The 24,191-nt window shown below is 41.5% G+C and overlaps 1 protein-coding gene across 1 annotated transcript; it reads right to left on the reverse strand.

Moving 5' to 3' along the window:
* Positions 1–1,002: 1,002 nt before the first annotated feature.
* SLC35F2 (solute carrier family 35 member F2) lies at positions 1,003–20,817 on the reverse strand. The gene is made up of 8 exons (XM_054390437.1): positions 20,657–20,817; positions 14,032–14,207; positions 12,992–13,119; positions 8,087–8,246; positions 6,262–6,418; positions 5,429–5,481; positions 4,613–4,767; positions 1,003–1,221 (listed from the first exon to the last, which is right to left on the reverse strand). The coding sequence occupies exons 1-8, from the start codon at positions 20,815–20,817 to the stop codon at positions 1,003–1,005; spliced, it is 1,209 nt and encodes a 402-aa protein (XP_054246412.1).
* Positions 20,818–24,191: the final 3,374 nt, after the last annotated feature.

Genomic DNA, 24,191 nt, shown 5'->3' on the forward strand with positions numbered 1-24,191 from the left:
AGGAAGAGGAGGAAAACTGTCAATTAATCTACTGAAAGCATTAAACTTTCAGATTATGTCATTATTGTTGCAATGAGGATTGGCCAAAATACTTCAGTTTTATTAAGAAACGAGATTTTATTAAAATCTTTTTGCAAAATAACATGTCCCATTCCAGGGAGAAATTCACTGAGAAGTAAACTTTAGTTCAAACCCTTTTGCTATCTCACTTAGAAAAACAAAGAAACATTCAGTTCTTACTGAACAGAGCAAGGGCCTGTGTTTGTTTCCTCCACTTAGTGGGAATGCACCAGACCACTGAGGAAAAAAAAAAAGAGATTATAAAAAACACTTATATTCAAACTTCCCAGACTAGCAAAATTCAAAATAAAATACTTGTAGGGGCCCTAGCAGCCCCAGCTGCAACAGGGAGTGCAGCAACACGAAGAGATGAACGTTTAGGTGGAATGTAAAGAAGCAAATCCCTCCCGTGGAGGAATGAAGTCCAACAGCATGTGGAAGGTGTAGGTATGTAATATGGCTTGCAGAACTAGATCCTGTGAGAAGCTGAGTGGCTTTTGCAAGATGCTATTTGAGGGTACCAGGCACTGAGATATGGGAACCATGAAGCCCTCAGATAGCACCTGCAGATTTAGGTCCCTAGTGCAATATAAAATATATTTCCTCCCTTTAGTGGCCTGGGAGCTTACTTTGGCTTAGTTCTTCCTTCAAGCATTTGCTATTAAGTTAATTAAGCATTTAAAAACAACAGTCTCACTTTCCAGAGACTCAACATAAATACTACTCTGTCTTCTTCAAGGGGCCAGACTTTCTGCAAGGATAAATCAATACAGTTTCACTGATTGAGGATCTGGCCTTAAAGTCTATCCAGTGCATTGAAACTGGCACAGCATGACATATGCCTTGGCAGTAGAACAATTCTCAAGATTAATATTTGAGGGAAATCTGGCAGTAAAAAAAAAAAAAAAAAAAAAGGCTCTATTTTGAAATGCTGACATTTCTTTAATCAGTGCTGACCACCACAGTTTCTCCTCTTGCAAACTGTACAGTTACGCCTGGAGTTTCGCTGTCGTTCTCCTCAAGCTTTAGTGCTGCGTTGTCCAAGCCAGTGCTGCTGGGCTGTGGCAAGGCAGTGGGTTCTGCTGTCCAAGTGGGAGTGGAGCAATACAAGATGAAACCCACCATGATGATAACGAAGGACAGGATATAAAGACCTGAAAACTGGTAGAGAAAAGAAAGAGACATGTGAAGTCTGTTCTGATGTAAAACCGTGTCAGCGCCGCCTTGTTTTAAGAATGTGAAAGCTATCTTCCTTTTAAAAATTATTTTAATGATGATTATCACCACAATCTGTATTCAGGACTGAAAATAAAAATGTAACAGTTCCATTCACTGACAAACTCAAGCTTCTGGCATGTTTTCTCTGCATCTCATCCTCAACACAGTGGGACAGGGAGTTTTTTTAGATCTACATACTAGAATCTTAAAAGAGAAAATAAATGGCTGTAAATATGGTGATACTAAAGGATAGTTGTTACATACCTGAATGCTGAAACACTGTATCCCTAAGAGAACTTCCTTTCAGCAGTGGCAAGAGATGAAAACTCTCCATCCCACTGAAGGTTACCAGTCATTGGTTCTCTGTACAGCCCTCTTGACTATCTGCAGGGCTAGACAAATGTAATTCCTGGACCAAACCTGGTTTGCTCTCTACACCCAGTTTGAAGAGAGGGAGACTGAGGCTCCTTTCACAAGATTGGCATTTGTGCTCAGTTAGGTGTAGTGTGAGGGAAGAGCACGAGCTGCAAGGTACATCAGGCATTTGACTCACTGTTGTTCACTTGCCTGACTGAAGTCCAACAATGGCCAGAAAAATAAATGCTTACTTCATAACACCAGATTAAATAACACAAAGTGATCAATTTATCCACAGTGAGGAATTCTCTTCCAACATATTTGTCCTCATTGCCTTTGCCAATCCACGCTGGTTAAACAGTATGCTGAAGGACATAGAGAATCTTACATCCCACTGTCAATATTCCCTAACCTCCTTAAATTCCTCAGGTATGTTTGAAAAACATGTTCTAGCTTATCAAACAGCAGAGCTGGGTGAAATGAATGGTAGGACTTGGACAGTGGACTCTTGATCCATAAAAAAAAAAAAAGACTGAGGCATCTATACTAAGGCACCACAATTCCTAGCTGGCAGTCACTTGGTGTGGAAGCCTTTGGATAGCACTATGCAGAAGGCAAACCACATTGAAACACAGTTGCCTTGTGATACGTGCCCTCCCTCTTCACCTTGCTGGCTGTTTGCCTGGAGGAACTTGAACTCAAGTGTTCACCCTCCACAGAAGGAAGGACCAAGCTCTTAAGACATCGTGATGGAGGCAGCAGCAGCAGTAGCATCCATAGTCTTACCCGATTCATTCCTATCAAATGGGCAGAACTTGGGTCTGCATCCAGGCACCTGCAAGACTTCTCCCCAGTACAGCCTAAGGCCATGAGTGAACATGTGTTTGTGTGCAAGGGCATGTGGCTGGCAGGCGAGACTGGGCAGTGACAACAACTGCCAGATGCCCTCTTGTAGGTCATACAAGGCAGCAGGTGTCTCAGATCCTGCTCAGAACTGATTTCTCCATGAGAAATTAACACACAGTCAGCAAGCCAGGGTGCCAAAGCTGCTGCAGCATAGCTGTGATTCACAACCTACCTATGTCTTTACAGCTATTGGCACAGATGAACCTCAACCATGCTGCTCCAACAGGCCTATGAGCTATTTTCCTTTCTTCCATTTTTTGGGGAGTGGTCTTCTGTTTTCTTTTATTCCTTTCCTCTATCCCCCCATTTCAAATATTGCAGTAACTTCACTGCTTCAGACACTAAATTTATTCATATCTAAGCAGCTATTCCCATACTCATTATCAAGCTTAAAGACTACTTTATATGTTACAGAGGACTGTAACTCCATCTAGTGTCTCTATTTGCAGTATACTTCTCTTCCATAGGAGTTCATACACAAAAACATTTGGAGATCTTTTTCAGTACATCTTGAAGGACTACAGGTATCTACATAATGAAATCATTAGAAACAGACACAGCAAATATACATTATGGAGTAAAAGAGAGAAAAAAGAGCTTATCAAAACAATTATGCACAATTCACTTTTCACCTTAAACAGACATAGTTGAGGCTGAAAAGTTGAGTGCATTAGTAAAACACTGTGCACAAGTTAAAACCTCATCCTCCCTTTTTTGCTGCTTATTGTTTCTAACCACAGATGCAAGCTCTTATTTTAATAAATAGCTGACATCTCATAATACAATCCCAAAGTCTTCTCTAACTCATTTTTCCTTTTTGCTACCAGAATACCCCGATGGTAGTAATTACAGGATAATCTGCTACCAGTAAAAAACCCTTACCAAAATAAGCTAAAAGTCCTAAAGAATAAATGTATTATATCCCTTCCAAAGCTCTTGCTTACTTCTTCCTCTTAGCTATAAATTTATAATTACTTCTTGAGTTAAGCTATTTAGGTGCCAAAATATGTTTAGAAGTTACTTAGAAAGAATTTTTTTAATTGTCAGAATGTAAGTATGGTTCACCTCCTGCCTTCATTTTTAATGCATGCTTTGTATCTTGGAGCAAATTTTGGAATCCAAACCAGGGATGAAAGACTAGCTAAGAGACTCTAAAAAAGGAAAATCCAGCTGCTCCCAGCTGGAGCTACCTACCATTACCAGAAATCCATACTGTAAAATAAATTTGCCTTCATTTTCAGAAACAAATCTGACCTAAAAGCTTCTGGTTCTCCATAATGCTGAAGAGAAAGCAACCACATGGAATAATATAAATTATGCTCTTAAGCAAAGTTCACAAGCTTCTCACTAAGCCCTTCCAGTCACTGAGCAACAAGCTCAATTACTCCAATTGCTGTAATAAGCCAGGTTCTCACAAATGACTCTGGATGAAAAATGTATGGTGGAACTAAATCCTTTTAGCTTGTCGTTTAGCTTGAATAGACATTACCAACAATATTTTAGAGTACAATAAAAGTAACTGTCTTTTGGAGAGGTACAGTATTTATCTGCATGTTTTGTAGTTCCTTTAGTTTCTCCTTATCAATATCACTGAGAGCTCTTGATTCTTACCCCAAGATGTTGTAATGAACAGATCAAATTTCTGAAAGAAAATACTCATTTCTGGAAATCAAGGCAAACTGCTCCTCTCTCAAACACCAAATGCCTTTGAGGAAGGCTGATACAAACTCTCTCTTCAGACATGTGGAAAGATGAAGCAATCCAACATACAGCTGCACACAGGGCTTACAGCAAGAACTCAATTGCCTGAACACATCAAGCAATTACTTACTATCCATCAACATCAACATATTCCATCAAGTGTCAGATTGTTTGAAAATCACTATCTGCCTAACAGTGCAATGCTAATTAACTAAGATTGACTCCTCGTGATTGGCATCTGCCAACAACGAACCATACAAGCTGTACAAACATACAAGTACAAAGGACTGTTCAGTGGCTTTTGTGCTTGATTTATAATTTTGGAATAAGAACATAACTGAAATGACAGTGAAAGAATGTAGGTACTTACACTATAGAAAAAGAGGAAAAGCCCAAAGAACAGACTGTAGAGATCCGCAGTCAGAATACCCAGGTTGGCCGAGGTCGCACTGGTAACTTCAATCACTACTGGCATGAAGCTATACAGCCCAAACATACACAGGGCGAAGACTGTGAACAGCAGCCCTGCAAAACAAGATGACAATTTAAAGAACACTGACATTCTTCAGATGCCTTAAAATCATGCATTTTTTTTCTTTTAGGATAAGGTCTCCTAAAGGATATGGGAAAGCAAACTTAAGACATGGAAGAAATATTTCACTTCCAAGTCTATCCTGTATTGCAAAAATTACTGTATCTATACAAGAAAGTTCTCATTCTCTCCTAGTTAAGGTAAAAGTTGAAGAAAATTTTAAAAATTTAAATTTAAAAGAAATTTAGAGCCACATTTATCAATAACGTACAGTTCTGTTGCAGTCAAAATGTCATAAAATCCATTTTTCCAGTATTTCATTTAGGAAGGACAACAGAAAACTGTTCATGTGATGTTCCAGCACCAGACACATCTGTAATTAAACAGGTTTAATTTTTACTTATTTCAATTTATTTTCAAAAATTGATTCATGTTATATGTAAAATGCAAAACCTGAGATCAAAGGTTTTAATGTTCAGTCCTGCAAACCATGTCTCTCTGCTAAGCTGCAAAGTCTGCAGAAAACAGATTTGTGACAATATGAATGTTGCTTCATATCCAGAGAAGGAAAACCTAAACCCCAGCTCTCAAAGTCTAAATGACTGTAATTTCCAGTATTCTATAGAAAAGCACATCATTTTGTCATCCACATACCAATTTTCCAGTCCCATGGAATTCTCATTATCTCTCTATGTTCCACAATGGCCCTAGAGTAAAAGATATAATACAATAAAAGAGAAAAAAAATATAGTCAAATAATTTAATTACCAAAATCTAAAAGAAACATTTTGATTTATAATCCCTTAATTTTCATTTGACATTTGGTTGAATGACACTAACTCCAACATCTAACAAGCACGAAAAAAAGACTTGAAAATTAAAGTGCCTGAAAGTCAAGAGCACTTTTATTTAATTCTTATGCCTCCTTGCCAAGCTTTTTCATCCTTCAGAGACTCAGTTTTATTTGATATACCATTTGAGGAAATTATTAACTATAATGATGAGAAATGAGGAACATAAAATTCATTAGATAGACTTAAGTGCATGTGGTCTGTTACTCTAATATGGTTATTTGTAAGCATATACATGGCTTCATTTTAAACTGAAGTTTAATATGGAAGATCTCTCACTAATGATTATCTCCTTAACTCTTCCACAAAGAAAATCCATGAAGAAATACATTCCCATAAACAGTCCTCAGCATACTGAGCATCCTCACGAAGATCAGCAAAACCAAGCCAAGTATTGGATGTGTTCAATTGCACAATTTGAGTTTTAGAATTGCTGTAATAAGAGTAGTGCAAATAAAAAGGATATGAAACAGATGCTGATCAGCAACAAAAATAAAATCCAAGTGACAGGACTCCCATAGAGGCCAAACGCAGATGTAACAAATTATTAATTTATAACAACATGATTTCATGGTAGACAAGCAATCATCTGTAGAATATTCTTAATTAGTTTTAAAATAAATATTAGATCCTTACAGCTGTAGACCGCTGATAATAGTCCCAAACAAGCCCACCATTCCTAGAAACTCCACTCTGCTCAGATTTTTCACAATGTATTCCTCACTCACATTAGAAATGGCATACAAAGAAGCACCAAGAAGCACTAAGACATCTCCAATCACCATGTCACTACCTGTACAGAAATATTAATCCACAATAAGAGTAATGCTGCGAACACTTGTACACTTTCTTTACAAAGACAAGCAAATTTATCTCTAACATCTCTACCTTCCTAGCACCTTCCAGAATAAGGGGAAAGGAAACATCCCCTCTGTGTGCAGGTGAGTGGCTTGGTGTCTCCTTATGGACTATGCTACCTGGCCATCTTCCCCTGCACAGTCTGGAATGAGCTAAACCCAGCATTTAAATTTCATCCTAACAAAGCCACTGCTGTATAGTCTGGTCCAATTCTGCTTCTGCTGGCTTCAGGCACTGTAGAGACTGAAGAAATCTCCCAGTCAGAGATGCTCCCCCCTTTCTGAGTATTGCCTCCACTTTCACAGTAAAGCATGATTCAGGTCTTGCTAAAATCAGTCTATTGATTTCAGCAGGACCTGGACTCAGCTTCAAGTTTAGGAAAGGTCTTAAGTGGCCACTGTAGATGGGTGATATCATGTGTTCTGCTGCGATTTACTTATACTGCGCAAATGGGACTCCCTGCGATACGATCACTCATCAAGTAACTGCCATTATGTATCAGATAAATAGCAAGAGGATCACTGTTGTTTAAATCCTCAAATTGATTTAAAATTTCCTTCCTTGAGCAAGCTGGCAATCACTAAGAAGACACACTGGAAATATGACATCAAGCAGTAGCAAGGATACCCAGGTCAGTGAATGAAGTCCAACTGTCTTAAAGTCTCATAGAAAGATTCTTCTCCCTCAGGATTGAGATACTTGTACCACAAAACATTGAAGCTAAGCCTCAGTTTGTCTTGACGTCTTACCTACAGTGAGGCCTCAAAATAAGACCAAGGGGGCTTATCTCTATGCTGCTTGATGAAGTCAGTGCCTTGAAATTTACATTGACTCATACACTCTGGCTCTGAAAATTCAAAATTCTTATTCAAAATAAAATTGTTATGCTGGGGTTGATTTAGAGAGAAAGACCTGCCCTTATCTGCACCTGAATGGATCCTGGTCCTCAGAGCCCATCCTCCCTGCGTAAGGTCCCAGGAATCCCAGCATCCTGATCACATCTCCTTTTGCTCTCCCATAAGTAACCCCTTGCTTTCCAGCCTGTGATCTGTGGGCCTTGGGTATACATGGACCGTTTCTCTTGGATCTGCCAAAGATAACTCTGAGAAGTCAGCTACTGTCGAGTAACTTTACTTGCTATTTGTACTCATAGCAGACTGCAAATCAGAGACATCTGGCTGCCAGCAGCCTGATACCATGTAAGCAAGGCTGGTACCTGTAGCAGGTGTGCAGGGAGAGGCAGCATCTTTTATTAGACTCTCTCATATGCTTAGTAGAAGTGAAGAAGTTTTCAAGAACGAGGCCTTTCATCAGGTCTGATGCACAGCAGCAAAATTCAAGCTTAACACAAGTGTTTCACTTTTAAGGTGGAAGAAATAATCCAAAACTACAAGAAAAGAAATTCCACAGCTCCCTATAAAATCAGCATCTCCTTGGCCACTATCTTCTTGGACAAGAAATACAAATAGTAACTTGTCTTCTCTTTCAAAATAGAACTATGTGCACTCCCTCTGTATTTGCTCCTCTTTCTTCTTTACAAGTTAGCCCACAATGGGAATGTCTCTGCTTTTCCCCCCCACCCTCAAGATAAAGGACTCCTTACCTTCACTCTCTTGCCTCCCTGCCAAAATGTCTGCACCCACCATTGTTCCTACACCCAGCAAACAGATGGCAACAGCAAGGAAATGGATCAGCCTGTATCTTGCACGGAGAATGAACCACGACAAAGCCATCAGCACAGGAATCCCAAAACAGTCCAGCAGCTGTGTGTACATAGAAATGGTTTGAATTAGAAACCCACCCCAAATCTGGATTACACTATCCTGAAAGCAAATGCACAGGATCTTACTTTCTGTCACTGTCAGATGTTAATGAAAGCCACAAAGCAACCTCAGTGGTTTTATTGAAAAGAGGTCAGATTTTTACCATTAAAAGCATTTTGCAAACGAAAGAGGAGCTGGGGCAGGTGTCCAGTCTCTCCCAATAGGAGGGCACTGACCTAGAAACTCGTCTAGTGATGGATCTAACTAATCTCTTCAACTTTGCAAACAAATTCTAGGATGTTGCTCTGAAACCATGTTGCTCCCCATGACACCAATACAAGGAAGTACTTCCTTTTCTCCCCAGCTAGTTTTACGTAGCTCATCTTTTCAGTCCTCGTCAAACCTGCAATTAGAGTTTAGGGCTCCAAGTATGTGAAATAAAAATCTGGAACAATTGAAGGATACAAGTAATCTGATTTTACACTGAAGTGACTGGGAAGAGAATCTGATCCTGCAGTTCTGGTTTTAATTCCCCCCTACTCCAAAATGGATCCTACTGAAAAAAAAATTAAATGGTACCTGTGCTGGAAGCCATGTGCAAAACTAGTGGAAGATAGGAAGGGAAGAACAGCTTTTCTAAAGTCACCTTCCCAGTCTTCCAGTCTCTCATAAAAGTATGTACAAGCCACCAATGTGTTCTCATTACTCTGTCAGAGAGGACTCTCAAATAATCTGAAGCAGGTAACCCACTCTAATTCACCCATGCCCCAGCAGCAGAGACAAAAGGCAGCTGGAATTTAGAAGCTCTTCAAATGCTCCAAGCAGACTGAACAGCTTTGTTTCAAGGATGCCTGCACTCCCATGACGCATCCATCTTCTACCCGTTCTCCCTTATGACAGAAAGTATGAAGAGTCAGCTATCTTCTTAATACAAATGGGTGTAATGTTCTAGAATAACCAAATAATTAATACAACAAATTCAAAATTTGTTTCTGAATTTGTCTGGAGGGAGGGAAAAAAAGGTGTATTTTCTGACCTCAGTAGAGTGCCATGAAACTATATAACAGAGCAGTGTATAGCAGAACATACAACCGACTTTCCAAAGATTGCTCACAAATTACTCTCAAATGTCAACCCTTAAAACTTGGCCTCTTGAAGTCCCTGGAAAATATTAGGTCTGGGTCAATAGGACTGAGGTATAATCATTACAATCAAGATAAAGGCCCTTAGTCCTTAGTCTTCATTGCCCACCTTTGCCTTGCCTTACCCATGTCATTCCATCTATTTCAATACAACTTTGCTCTACTGAAAAATATCACACTCTGAGTTCCTATCCAATCACAGGTCTTTTTCTCTGTCATACCTTTAGTCTAGGCTCAGGAAAAACCTTCAAAATTTGATTGTTTGGACTACAATCAAAACACAAGAAATCTTACAAACATTAAAAGGCAAATATTTACTTCCCTGATAGTAGACATCTCTTGTACTACTAAACAAGCTTTCACCTCCCTGTTGAGATGTTACCACATAGCTTTCCAATCTTAAAGCTATTTTCCAACAACACGAGTGGAAAGAAAGCCCTTAAAAAATACATTCTTAATTAGGATGTGAGAAAGTGGTACGTAATGAGCCAGAAGCTCTTTCAGTAATGCCAGATGGGGCATCACTACATCCAGACCAAAAACATACTGTAGAGCTACAGCATCCTGGTTAGAAGACTTGCAGCCAGGACACACAGGCACCAAATAATGAAGAACATCTGGTGATCTGTTCCAGGGGACAATTATCCTCAATTACAGACAGAAGAAATCTGATTTCCAACTACCGGATCTTGGCTTCCCTTCATCTATTACGTTACAGATCTCTTTGGTGGAAAATGCTCTCTTCTGTACAAGATCAAGATCAAAGAGGTGCAAAGCAGATGTAACGCCTCAATGAATTGTGCCAATGAAACAATTTGAAAGAACAAAGTTTATTTATTCGGGTTTTATGCCATTTACAGTAGCACTGTGATACTGATTACTATTGCCAGGAGAGCCTCAGCAAATTTATCTTATTCAATTCTAGCCTGCACTTTTACATGGGAAAAAAATTGATAATCTGGTGATTTGATTTACAAATGTTTTGACCCAAGCCAGGCTTTGGCCACACTGTTTATAGGAGGTAGGGTGAGTAAATTATTAATAGATGTTTTAATACATGGTTAATCATAGACTGTTGGAGGTCATTGCTTTGCTCATAATTGCCCGCTCCAGACAGCTTTGTGAACAACAAAGCTCAACAGCTCACCCTGCCCGCTTTCCCACAAGGCTCCCTTAGGGCAGCCTCCAGCTGAGTCCCAGGGAGTCAGCCTGCATTTTCCCCTGTTGAGGTTCACCCTCTCCCATCAGCTGATACTCTTGTCAACAGCAGCCTATAAAACGCCTTCACTCAAATTATCTGGGGAGCAAATGCTAATTGTGCCAAATGATATGCTAACAACACAAAATCACAGCTTTGCTGCTTGTTTTTCCTACGAAATATGTGGTCAAACAGCAGAAGAGTCAAGTCTTGCCACATGACAGGACATAAGCAGCAAAAATACTCCACAGCATTGCCCCAGCCACAGCCTAACAACAGGAATTCACTTGTGGACCAAAGTCTTTTTCTTTATTCACAGAGAAATGAGAGCTGCTATCCCAATGCTATCTCCTCAATAATCTCCCAGCTTCTTCCGGGCAATGATAGTATTTGATAAATAAAGGAAAATCAGTTCTGCTTTTGTGTGCATGTTTGAGAAAATACATGGAAGTTCCTTGCTGAGCTGACAAAATTTATCTTTGAAGACAAGTTTCACAGGGCTAAGCTGAAGCTCAAGCCAACCAGCATTTTAACAGTGCTTACCCTGTATTTTGGGAGGTGCCATATACTCCTGCATTGTTTTATGCTCCCTGGGCACCCACTCACAGCTAGTACTGCAGACAGGCCATCAGGCTTGGTGCTTTGAATGACAGGTTCTGATGAAGCTACAGAACTGCTTGCTATTGACTTACAGAAAATGCCTTGCCCTAGAGCAAATCATAGGCTTTTTTTTTTTTTTTGATTCTGTATCTTATTTCTGACAGTGGTGAGAAACTGGTGACTTGAGAGAATGAGCAAGAAATCTTATGGCAACAGGCAGCTACAACAAATTCACCATTGCTGAACTGACACAAAGCAGCATCAGTCTGAAGGTTACCACATGGGAAAAAGTCAGCAAATGCTTTTGTTTGGCAACCAGACAGGACAACCTACTTTACATATCTATTCTTCCTTAATTTCTATGAAAGAAATAATGGAAATAGCTTTACTACTTCTGAGAACATACTTCTCAGCTTCATCACTAGCTTCTGAATGTGGATCAAAGTCCTGGCTTTTTCAGTTGTAAAGTATATGATCAAAGAGTGTCTCAATTATCAGCTTAACTTGATCTTGAGGCTCACATGTGTCACTCTTAAAGCTTTGATTTCTTAAGTCATTATTTGTAAGAAAATTAAAAGCCTAATGAGTTGTAATACGCAAGTATAAAGTGGGAATGTGACAATAATAATCCATCAGGCACATGTTACTGGTCTTTAGCAGTGCAAAGAAAAGTTACTTACTGCAGTTCTCTTGAAGAGCCCAAACCACAGGAGTTTATTGCTTTACAGGTAATTCTTTTAAATATTAATCCCTGTTACCCTGACTCTGTAAAACACTGACACCTAAACACTCCCTTCTAACAACTAACAGCCAGCTCTGCACGGTATGCTATTTTTTCATTCGGGTAAGTGGGGCCATGACCCCAGCCACAGATCTACCATCAGTAAGAGCAGGCAGACTGGCTTGGCCCCAGGCACACTCCCTTTTTGCTTCTGCACCATCTCCTCCCTCGTTCCAGCAGCAGCTGTGGAGCTACACAGTGAGATAACTTGAGCCTGACACGTTTCTCCAATAGTCCAGCAAAGCCAGGGTTTAGTCAGACTTTGCTCAGAACCCTCAGCCAGTTTGCTCAACAGATTTGACCATGCAAGCTTGGGAGCATGCAGCTGGGAAGCAGGAGGAAAGCACTACCTCTTCCAGCAGCTTATGCCTGTGCAGGGTAACAAAGCAAGCCCAGCCTTAGTCCTCTTGCTTATAGAGCTATTTCTGAACACAAGAGTCATTCTAGTGGAGCAACACAGCACCTAGCACCAGCGTTGCAGAGGATGTCTACTGTCACTTCAGGAGCCTGGCACACTGCGTTCCCTTCCATCTCTTACAGAGAGTGGCATACCCATAAGCCATAGGGCTGGTCACTCACTGCATGGTCAGCAACACCAGTTAACTACTAGTATGTCTTCATGTGCGGTGCTACATCTCACAATGCTTCCCATAGCTTTCAGGACTAGACAAGAGTCCCATCAGCAAGAGCCTGTGCCAAGTGAGTGTTACCTGATCGTAAATCTTTACTGTGCATCGGGAAAAAAACTGAGTGGCTGTCAGCAAACTCTTAGAAGTGCTTTCTATCAAAATAATTACAGTTCAACTCAAGAGCTGGCACTGAGTAATACAAGCCAATTTTCTCTGCTTCCTGGAAATGCTATTCATGATGCAGGATGCTCTTCCCTGTACTGCAGAGAGAAAATAGATATTTGAAAGTTTTTTTAGGCTTAAACATCTTCCATGTCTGTCCTATGAATCTCATTTCAGAAACCAGTCCAAAACAGTAAGAAAAGCAACAGTTCAAAATTGAGATCAGTCCTTACCTGAACACTTGTGAGGGTTGTGTATTGGTAGGCTTTTACTATCATATAGTTGGCTTCAACATCAGCAAGTCCCAAAAAAATATACTTCCACCACCTCTGTTTCAAAATTTGCCAAAGACTGTCACTGCCTATTTAGAAGAAAGCAACAATTAGTATGTGTTTCTTTCCAAGCAAATGTTACACGGGAATCTTACTTTTTAGAAGTATAAATAATACCAAGATATTCTATTTTAGTTGCACCAGCTTAAAAGAAACACAACATCAAAATGCAGCCTGTGAGGAGACAATGCAAGTGGTGAAAAGCAGATAAATTTTCACAGAACCAGCCAAGTTGGAAGAGACCTCCAAGATCAAGTCCAACTGATCACCCAACCCTAACAAATCAACTGGACCATGGCACGAAGTGCCTCATCCAGTCTCTTCTTAAACACCTCTAGGGACGTTGACCCCACCACCTCCCTGCGCAGCCCATTCCAATGGGCAATCACTCTTTCTGTGAAGAGCTTCTTTCTAAGATGAAGCCTAAACTCCCCCCTGCACAGCTTGAGACTGTGTCCTCTTGTTCTGTTGCTGGTTGCCCGGGAGAAGAGACCAACCCCCACCTGGCTACAACCACCCTTCAGGCAGTTGTAGACAGCAATAAGGTCTCCCCTGAGCCTCCTCTTCTCCAGGCTAAACAACCCCACCTCCCTCAGCCATAGGAAAAAAAATTGCAAGACTAGAGTTGTTTAAAATTAAGAATAGGAGGAATACTAAATAGCCTCTAGTAAAGAAGCTTCTTACAAAAAAAATCTGTTTTCCTTAATATAACATAGGACTTAAAAAGAAAGAGCATAATTTTAAACAGACATGAAATGAAATAAAATTAAATGCACATTTAACCTGTGAAATTCACATCCATGTGTTATTACAAAGCAGGATTTTAGTCATGAATTTAAAGAAACCTTACAAGTACTGACTTCTTTAGTTTCAAAGTATGAAAACAAAATGTAGAAGAAAAGAAAAATTAACTAGACTCTCCCATCCCACATTTCACATACCAGTCCTAAATGCCAGCGTTGTTGTATAAACTAGAAGAAGTAAAGAATAGTTGATAAAACTTTGAAACATTGGAGTATTCACTTGGTATTTTTCTGCTAGGTACTGGCTTGTAACAGCAGTCCCACAGATAAACAAGGAGAGTATCTGTCCCAGAATTATTGTTTTCAAAATATGCCTGTGAATATAAAAAAAAAAAAAAAAAAACAAAAACATAGTTAGCTTAGAATGAAACATGCACAATATAAGAAGAAGTATTTGTTGGTTGTACAGAGAAAATGCTATTTTTCAGAGTGACACTTTATTCTTTCTCTACTCCTTGTCAATGTTGTTCTGATAAGCAGTAAATCAGGTTTTACCTGCACAGAAGATTCATAGAATGGTTTGGGTTGGAAGGGACATTAAAGATCATCTAGTTCCAACCCCACTGCCATGAGCAGGGACACCTTCTGCTAGATCAGGTTACTCAAGGCCTCATCCAACCTGGGCTTGAATACCTACGGGGAGGTGGCATCCATGACCTCCCTGGGCAACCTGTTCCACCCTCACTGTGAAGAATTTCTTCCTAATATCCAGTCTAAATCTACCCTCCTCAAGTTTCAATCCATTCCCTCTCATCCTATCACTACAAGCCCTTGTAAAAAGTCACTTTCCCAGTTTTCATTTACAACTCCTTTTAAATCCAACCCACACCTAGGCTGGAGGAAAAACTCACACTCTTTTAGTAGCAATTCTTCACCCAGTATAAAGCAAACTATTGCAGATGCTACTAGACAAACTGGAGATGCATGAGATCACAGTGTATCTTTTGGCTTGCTGATTTTTCTGTCCAGTGGAGCCACTTAGGTTTGTACTACCCCAGTCTCTGCCTGCATATTCACATTATGCACTGAGAGGGGCTCAGTGATGTGCTGTCTGTATAGGTCTGCAAAACTCGCATCTAATTTCCTCACTCTGAAGACTACTAATCAGAATATAACTATCTGCACAACTGATTCATTTTTTTCCTTAATGAAAGTAATTAAGCAAGGGAAGAAGGTATCCCACATCTCTCTCCAGTCATTTCTGGAAGAGCACAAATGTGCCAGGCACACTGTCTGACAGTGACATTGGTTGTTTTCCCAAGGTGGGTGACTTTAACCTAGGAAATACCAGCTCACTCAGCTATGCTGTGCAATCCAGCTGTTGGGTGACAAGATGGGTGTGTTCAGGGGTGCTAAAGCCAACTACAATCACAAAGAAAATCCTTCCTTTTGGAAAGGAGGCCTCTTTACATGGATTCTAATTCAGCTGCACGAATCTTGTTTTCAATTCAACCTGACACCAAAGCTCTTCTGACTTTAAAAATGCTGCTAGGCACATTGTTCTCTCCCAAGCCATTTTGACGAGACAGCAAAAGTTCAGCCATGCTGCAAATTCAAGAGATTTGAGCTTCATGTTTTGCTACAGCTTATTTTACCAATCCCAGCAATGATACACATACACATCATAAGTATTCATGTATCATGCCACAATCTTATATGGTCCTATCCAGCTTTGTGTGAATAACTCTTTCTGGTGTGTGAGAGAATATTCTCATTTCTAGCATTTTGAACGTTTAAGTAAACAACAGAGACCATATTTCAGCTAGAAATTTATCATAGAATTGTCAGGGACCTCAAGGATCAGTTAGTTCAAATCCCCCTGCCATGGGCAGGGACACCTCACATTAGACCATGATTATGTTGTAGCATAACATTAACTATTCAGTGCTATAAAACATATACATGTATTTTATATACATGTAAAACACATGTATGTATTTTTTTTATATATATGCATTAATATAAAAAAAAAACACAGGAAAAAAACTTTGAGGCTATCTCACCTCACCTCCATTGTTCTGAATTTCTTTTCTTGTCAAAGATCTGATTACACTGTTTTGTCATCAAACCAGCAACAATTGTGACACTCTGGCTAATATAACTGGCTGATACAGAAATGTCTTTTTACTTCCACCTAAAGAATGAATTTTATCATGTGGCATTAGGAAAAACGTTAACATAGGACAGATGAAATTCCAGGGATGAGACTACCTCTTCTCTCAAGCAGGCATAGACAACGGTGCCAGCTCACCCTTTGCCAGCCCTGCAAATTCTGGCTTCTTCATAGGAGACAAGATGACAGGAGACCCATGAAAATTTCAAGGAAGAAATAATGCAGTAAACAACACATGAAAAATGTGGTTTCATGTTTTTTTTATAAATACTTATATACTCTTTATTATTCAGATAGGGTTTTGCTCCAAACTGTTAGAAAATGTCTTCTTCACCCTCAGTGCAGGAGTTACAGAGCAAGCTTTTAGCAATTTAATGGGCTAAATTCATTCTGTGGTTGGATTACCTGGGACAAGGGCGTGGAGGTGGGGATCAAACCAGAACAGATGCATGGCTGGGCAAAACTGCTGCAATTTTACAGGAGCAAAGCTATGAAGCCTGTGTGGTCCACAAAACTAACTGCTCTTGCCAGGACATTACCAGGAGAACTTAGAGCTGGCAGAAGCCCTGCTCTCCTGAATGCAAACTCCCCTGCACTCGTCTCCTAGGTGATGTCACAGAAATGGGCAGAACCACAGGCAATATGACCCACACTCATCTGGCCCATTTACCGTGGACTTCTATGGGGAAAGGTTTTAAATATTTTCCTCCAGGACATAAGACACAAAGAGGTAGCTTTGCTTGTCCTGAACTACAGCCACCCTCCCAATAGCAGAGGCCTGGACTGTACGTGCACAGTGTTTTGGTAAACTGTAACTATGTTCCAGCAAGAGCGGAAGAAGGGGGAAAATCTGCTGCCACTCAAATTTGCTAAAGACCAAGCAGCTTCAACCACCATTTATTAAAAATAAGAAAGATCTGGCTGCCCTCTTGCAGTGGATTAACTCCACTAAACTGATCTTCAGCTTTTCAACTATCTACATTTCAACTATCTACAGTTCTCCAGTTTAAAGCATCTAGGAAATTACCTCTGGTGAGTTTTGGGAAGAGACACAGACTACTCAGAATGTTCAGAACTGTTTGCTTAGTGGTTAACTGCACCAGAAATTGTTGCTAGTTAGTTAATGTATGTCTCAGCAGTACTACAGCATTTACTTCTACAGTACTGAAGGCATCTGACAAGGCAAGTAGGCTTCATCCTGCTTCATTCTCTTTATTTTTCTCCATTTTAATTCAGAGATATTTTTCTTCCCTGAAGAGATTCAAAATGTTAACATCAAAAGGGCAACATAAGACATTGTTCACTGACAGTGGAAGGCCCTCAAAAGATGACCCCTGCAAAATACCAAAATACTGCTATTTCTGGCAACTTCGTCTGCGTTTAAAATATGTGTCTCTTTAACCTGACACACACGTACACACACACCCCCCCAACGCCAGGTGCAAGCCTCAGCAGGAAGCAGCCAGGATCTCAAAACTAATTTCTTCAAATTGCAAATGTGATGCCACATTCCTGGCACAAAGTACTGGGGCTCAAGGCAGCAAGACAACAGTTTGAACAGGCCAAGATGACCCCTGTTACATGTGGGCTCATAAGCCTTTTTATTTGCGTCCACTAAATTCCCACAGCAAATCTACCCTCCACAAAACTTGAAAGCAAATTTTATATGCTATTGGTTTCCATTTGCAAGACAATTTCTTGTAAGACAAATGCTTCAGAGACATGAGTTTCCATTTGTTCTGATATTGACATGAGTATTGATGATCGTCACTTCCTTATTAATAATTTATTATTTTTTAATATATTAATTATTAACTTCTTTGTGACAGAACTTGATCCTCTCTGCTCTTTTTTTTTTAATGCATTGGTATGGCCTAAATCACTTAGGACTCTCAGACGATGCAAGGTAAGTGGTCTGAAACGGTCTTTTATAGTTTGGGGGGTTTTGTTGCTGTTTTTTACTGCTTAGTAGTTGGCTACTAAGCAATTACTCCTCTCCCTTCCACCACTCTATCGTAGATAGCGATATTTATGGCTATGAGCAAAACTAGGAGTCATTTGAAGATATTTTCGAACATGGGTTGGCCACAAATTGGTCTAAAGCCAGCATTAAACAACATGAGAAAGTCAGGCTGCCTTTCTTTGCCTCCACATGAAATGCTGAAAATACCCCCAGGTATTAAAATATAATCAGAGTCTATAGCTGAGGAAGTTAAAGAAAATCTAGTAAGCCCACAGTTAACAATCTCATTGGCTATTAGTTTAATAAATCCTGTAATTTTAATGTAATTGGGTCTTTTTGGGTTTTTTGTTTGGTGGGTATTGTTTGTGGTTTTTTTCCACAAAAATAAACACAGCTTTTCAAAAATTAAATTTATTTATGCCAGCAGTTAAACACTTAACAGGCAGAGTTTTGCTTTGAAACTGAGGTCAATTTAATTTGTAAAGGCAAGAAACAAAAAACGAACTGCTAATTCTGGTAAAGAACCAGAAAGAACTACTTTAAAAAAACAACACACACAAAAAAAAAAACAACCAACCACACAGAAAAAAAAAAAAAAAACCAAGAACAAAAAAACCCTTTCCTATGACTCCGAAATGCCTTTAGTAAGACTGAAGCAGCTGAACCTCCAGCCACCTTGGGAAAAAAAAATATCTCAGTACTTCACACAACACTTTGCAAAAGTCAGTGACGACTCACTACCTTCTTTCAAGTACCATCAACATAGAATCATAGAATCATAGAATCAGTCAGGGTTGGAAGGGACAACAAGGATCATCTAGTTCCAACCCCCCTGCCATGGGCAGGGACACCTCACACTGCATCAGGCTGGCCAGAGCCTCATCCTGCCTGGCTTCAAACACCTCCAGGGATGGGGCCTCAACCACCTCCCTGGACAACCCATTCCAGGCTCTCACCACTCTCATGGGGAAGAACTTCTTCCTCACATCCAGTCTGAATCTCCCCACTTTCAGCTTTATTCCATTCCCCCTAGTCCTGTCACTACCTGATAGCCTAAAAAGTCCCTCCCCAGCTTTCTTGTAGGCCTCCTTCAGATACTGGAAGGTCACAATAAGGTCACCTCAGAGCCTTTTCTCCAGACTGAACAGCCCCAACTCTTTCAGTCTCTCCTCATAGGAGAGGTGCTCCAGCCCTCTGATCATCCTGGTGACCCTTCTCTGGACACGTTCCATCATGTCCATATCCCTCTTGGAATAGGGGCTGCAGAACTGGATGCAGTACCCCATGTGCGGTCTCACCAGAGCTGAGTAGAGGGGGAGAATCACCTCCCTTGACCTGCTGGCCACACTTCTCTTGATGCAACAGACTCAATGTGGTCACCTGGCAACATTTTGCAAAACTACTAGCAGTAGTGAGGTTACTGACCAGCTCCGTAAGTTCCTGTCTTGTCTTATTGGGCATTCCTGAAGGAATAGAGAAAAACTTACAACCAGAATAGAAAGGCAGGCACTGCTCTCTGCACAGACCTCCACACAGTCCAGTCATCGAACATCAGCTTATGAGTTCAAGGCTGGAGCAAGGGCCAGCACCTCCTGTTTGTCTGCTGAGGATACCCTCTCTCTTAGAGAGCAAATGTCGAGCTCAGAAAAAAAAGCATTTTAAATGGATTTTTTTTTCCCCCCAGGTGGAAACTGAAGCTGTAAATCAACAGCAGCTCTTGCAGGTTGGAGTCAGAGGAGTTAGTACTGTTCCCACGAAAGGCAGCACTGCACAAGTACCAGCTCTGAGACACATGAGATGCTTGCACAACTTGGCAGATTTTTTTTTTCATTGGCTTTCCATGCATAACCAGTGCTGCCATTTGAACACTTGAACAGGTCTGTCCTAAGCCAATTCAACAGAGGTCAGAAAGGGAGATACTCGTCTTTCTGGACTCCATACCTCATCTCAGCTATTTTATTCTGCTATCTTCTCTGCCCCCCATGACCTGCTCTTGACAACAACGTTGTTAAAACTGTACAGAACAAAGTACAGGAAAAAAAAAAGGCACAGAGTGAACAGGAAAACAGAAAAATATTAAGCCAGGAATTACTACAGAAATCAAATGCATGTGTGCATGTTAGAACACGTTCTTAGTTTAACAAAGTCAGATACGCCACTAATTCTACACTTAGCTTCAACACTCTCAAACAGCAGCAGTTACAGGCTGCACCTTGGCTGTGATTCCACAGCAGCGCCGGCATCAGAACAGCCTCTTCAGGCAGCTCTACAGCAGCAGAAGCCGAAACTCTCCAGGCGGCCGCCCGCACCCCGCCGCTCTCATTACTGCCAGGCTCTCCCGAAGGATAAAAGCTGTGCTTGACCCACCCCAAATACCCGGGCCCGCACTGAGGATTCCCCCGCGGCGGGAGCTCCTCGGCAGCAGCGTCTTAGCAGCGGTGGCTCCGGGCCGGGCACCACACGGCTTCTCCCGGCAGCACAGAGAAGCCACCCCATCACTACCACGCTACCGGCCAACACGACGAGAGCAGAAAGGTTGTCTCCCCCGCTTCCTTCGCTCGCTCCCGCAGCGCAGGGGAGCGACCCCGACCCGGGGCACGGCCCTCCGCCGCCCGGGAGGCCGGTAGGAAGGCCGGCGCTGCCCGGCTCCACGTGGAGGCCGGCGGGGGCAGCGGCGGGGGACTCACCAGGTACAGAGCTTGGCCCCGAGCAGCGCCAGCAGCCGGCGCGGAGAGGCGGCGGCCCCAGATGGTGTCTCGGCTCCGGGCGGCGCCTCAGCCCCGAGCGCAGTGGCAGCCGCAGCATCAGCAGCACCGGCCGGCGGCGCCCCAGCAGCGGCCGCCTCCATTCCACGGCGCTGCTCCGGCCCTGGGCCCGCCGACAGAGAGGGAGGCCCGGCTGGAGGGCGCTACAGGGGCGGCGCCCTGCGGGCGGGAGGAACAGGCTACCCAGACGGCAGAACAGAGCTGCACGGGCGGCCGCCGACACGAGCTTTGTGCCCGCCGAGGGGCCGCCCCCGGGAGGGGCATGGCTTGTCCTGGGGCCGAGGGATGGAGCTCTGCTGCCTGCCCTAGGGTGCTCCTCGGGGAGCGACGGAGAGGAAAGCAACACGGCCCTCAGGTTTCCTGCCACCCGCTAGGTGCAGGTGAGAGCAGAGCGTAGCACGGCACAACACAACACAGCACAGAGAGCAAGGAGCAACAGCTACCAGGGCTGCTCCAGAAGCGCCAACACGAATTTTATATCCTGCTGTCCAGCTCAGGCAGCCGTAGCCGGGCGCCCTGGTGCCTGTCGCTGCAAAGCCACTTTGTGCCCAGCCTAGCCGCAGGCTTCAACGCCCAGCACACGTGGAGGCCTGCCTGAAGCTGGCCTCGTCTCCTGGCAGTTTGTCTAACCTCTGTTGCAGCTACATGTCTCAACGTTCCTCTAAATCCTTGAAGTTTAACCTCTCCCACCTTTGTGCACAACCTTGATTTCCTCTTCCTAAAGTTTTAACTACCGCCTGATGACTCCTACGCTTTGTCCTGCTTGTCTTCACCCATGTCAGCCAAACTCACCTGGAGAACCTGGTGGCATTTTGCATATGCTGGGGGGGGCGGAGGGTTGTGATGCTCTGTGTCACCAGTGATGGAATTAAACCCTGCAGCTGCCTCCAGGAGGAGCAGTCTTCTACCTGCAGTGGCACAAGTATTTGTCACTGTCCTGGCCAGCATGCTTTTTGACACAAGACACAGCTTCTCAACCTTCCACCTGTTCCCTGCAGAGCACCGTGGTTTAATATTTCTCCCCCAACACCACAACTTTGAGTCAGGAATGTAAAAGCGGCATTATTCTGCCATTTCAGGTCATCTTTGTAACTTCATGTGTCTGCCAGTCCCATTTCAGCAGAAAGAGATGATTTTCAGTCTCCTATTTCCCAAGTGCCAGGCCCTAACCACTAAGATACTGGCTACATGGGAGAGGATGGGTCCCCAAACCCCCTCTTTGACTCTGTGATCCTGCAATATCCTGCAATATTAAGGCTGTAGGTCAATATGAGAGAAAAGCTGTATAATTAGATGTTTTAAAAGAATACCCAAAAATATACTTTTATATTTATAATATACATATCCATTTCTATGTTATATTGAGAGTTTGTATATTTTTTCCTTCATGTCTATAACAGAATAGTTTATTAATGTTTTAATTTGAAATCCAAATCCAATAAAAATCCCACTGTGACTCCTGCAAGAAAGCTGCCTATCAAGATTCAGTGTTGTGATAGTTATGAGTCAGGTCATGCTGGTCACAATTCTCCATAACCTAAAATAACAAGTTTAAAATAAGCACAATAATCAGACACTGCATATTTCATCATATCTGAGCTCCACAACTGTGGGAGTGTTATCTTCATCTTTATTAATCTTCCACCTGCAATCTGCTGCTGATTCTCCAAAGATTTCTTTGGAGATCACATCTTTGATGTTTTTTGTCACCATTTAAGCTGAGTTCAGCTCTTGGAATTCCTTGCTACAGGGAGGCTGCAGCTGCCTAATACCAGAACGACACTGCTGGGCTTGGGTTTTTCACTGGAACTACTCTGCTGCAGGATTGAAGTTTCAGAGGAGTATCTGTGTACTGCAAAAATATGAAACAAAGTAATGAGAGTTTAAGCAGGCAGGGACCTCTTTTAATTTCATTTCTTTAACGCACAGACACACAAAATTAATTTGAAGGTTAAAAAAAATAAAGCAATGACTTTTAAAAGTGCCCTGTATTGGACTTTGGGGACTAAGTTCACTTCAGTGTGATAAACTTTGCTATCCCAAGACATTTTTGTGGCTTGTGGACAACATGGCCGTGAATGCAGAGATATCCCAGATGTCTAAACATGACTTCAGCTACTGCTGCTCCAGTCTACTGCAAGTGTGACCATGATTGTGTGATTCTGGATTTTTGTTAGCCCCTGAGTTTGCCTTGTGCTGCAGTGAAGTGAAGCTGCCTGGAATGTGTGTGCCAGCCAGGCTGCCTGGCTCCAAAGACACCCTCCATTCAGCACAGAACTGGTATTATTGCTCCTCATGCTCTCCCACCAGTGGAAATGGCAATATATGCATCTAAGGCTGTGCGTCCTCTTCAGAGTGATTCCTTGTAAAATGATGAACAAGCATCATTTTAGTTTGGTTTTGGTTTTGTTTTGTTGTTTTAATTGGAAATATTTATGCCACTAGAGGTCCTTCATGGTGAGATTATGATTTCCTCCACAGTGGATGTTTTTTTTCTCTATTTCTTTACCCATGCTACATACAAGAATTAGGGTCTCAAAAGAAGTTTCTGTTGGGTTATGTAATACATTCTTAGAATAATAGAATATTTTTTCCATGATTAAGCTTTTCTGGGAAAATGTCAATATGAAGACTTTTCAGATTAAATTTATTTAATAAAAGCTCCTGGTTCTTTATAAAATAATATGTTCTTTACTTTTTAATTTAACAATCGCAGGTTTTAACATTTACAGTTTTTCATTATCTCATTCCACATCTCCAGCATAATCACTTTTCTCTTAGAAAAATAAGGAAGGAAGCAAAGGTCAAACTAATGAGCAAAATTAAACAACTGGTTAAACAACTGGATCAATAAAACTATATGCAAGGTAGTTTATCTTTGCTGCTTCATTATTTTCTTCTATTTTTTTTTCTAGTTAGAAGCTGGTTGAAAATGTTTGAAAACTATTTGGAAGAACTGTGCAGCCTTGGGAATTTAAATGATAGGACAGAAATTAAATTTATTGCTACAGAACTCAGTGCCATTTATCAGGAAAATAGTAAAAAAGATTTGTAGCATAAGCTCATAATTTGGAAATTATTAGGTACTAAGGCAAAGATGTTTCCAACATGGCCATGAGCTGAAAAGGCCTAGCAGCTGCACAAAGGGCAAATGTAATCCTAGGATACATCAGCTGAAATCAAGACAGAGATGTGTTAAACTATACAAAGTCCTGGGGAGACTTTTTCTCAAATCTGGTGTATGTGCTGGTTACTTATTCAGAAAAATGAGAAAGGATATATAGGAGACCATGGGATCTTGGTTTGTTAGTCTAGCAAAGGACACTGACACTGGAAAGGACTGCTGTCAAAAATGCGCTGCAAGTACATCCTAGAAACAGAAAGAAACTTCTTTCAAAAAATATAACGTCAGCACAAGAACAAATATCTATACACAAAATATTATTAGGTTGAGGCT

Source organism: Indicator indicator, chromosome 1, assembly GCF_027791375.1.
Source record: "Indicator indicator isolate 239-I01 chromosome 1, UM_Iind_1.1, whole genome shotgun sequence".
Classification (NCBI taxonomy): domain Eukaryota; kingdom Metazoa; phylum Chordata; class Aves; order Piciformes; family Indicatoridae; genus Indicator; species Indicator indicator.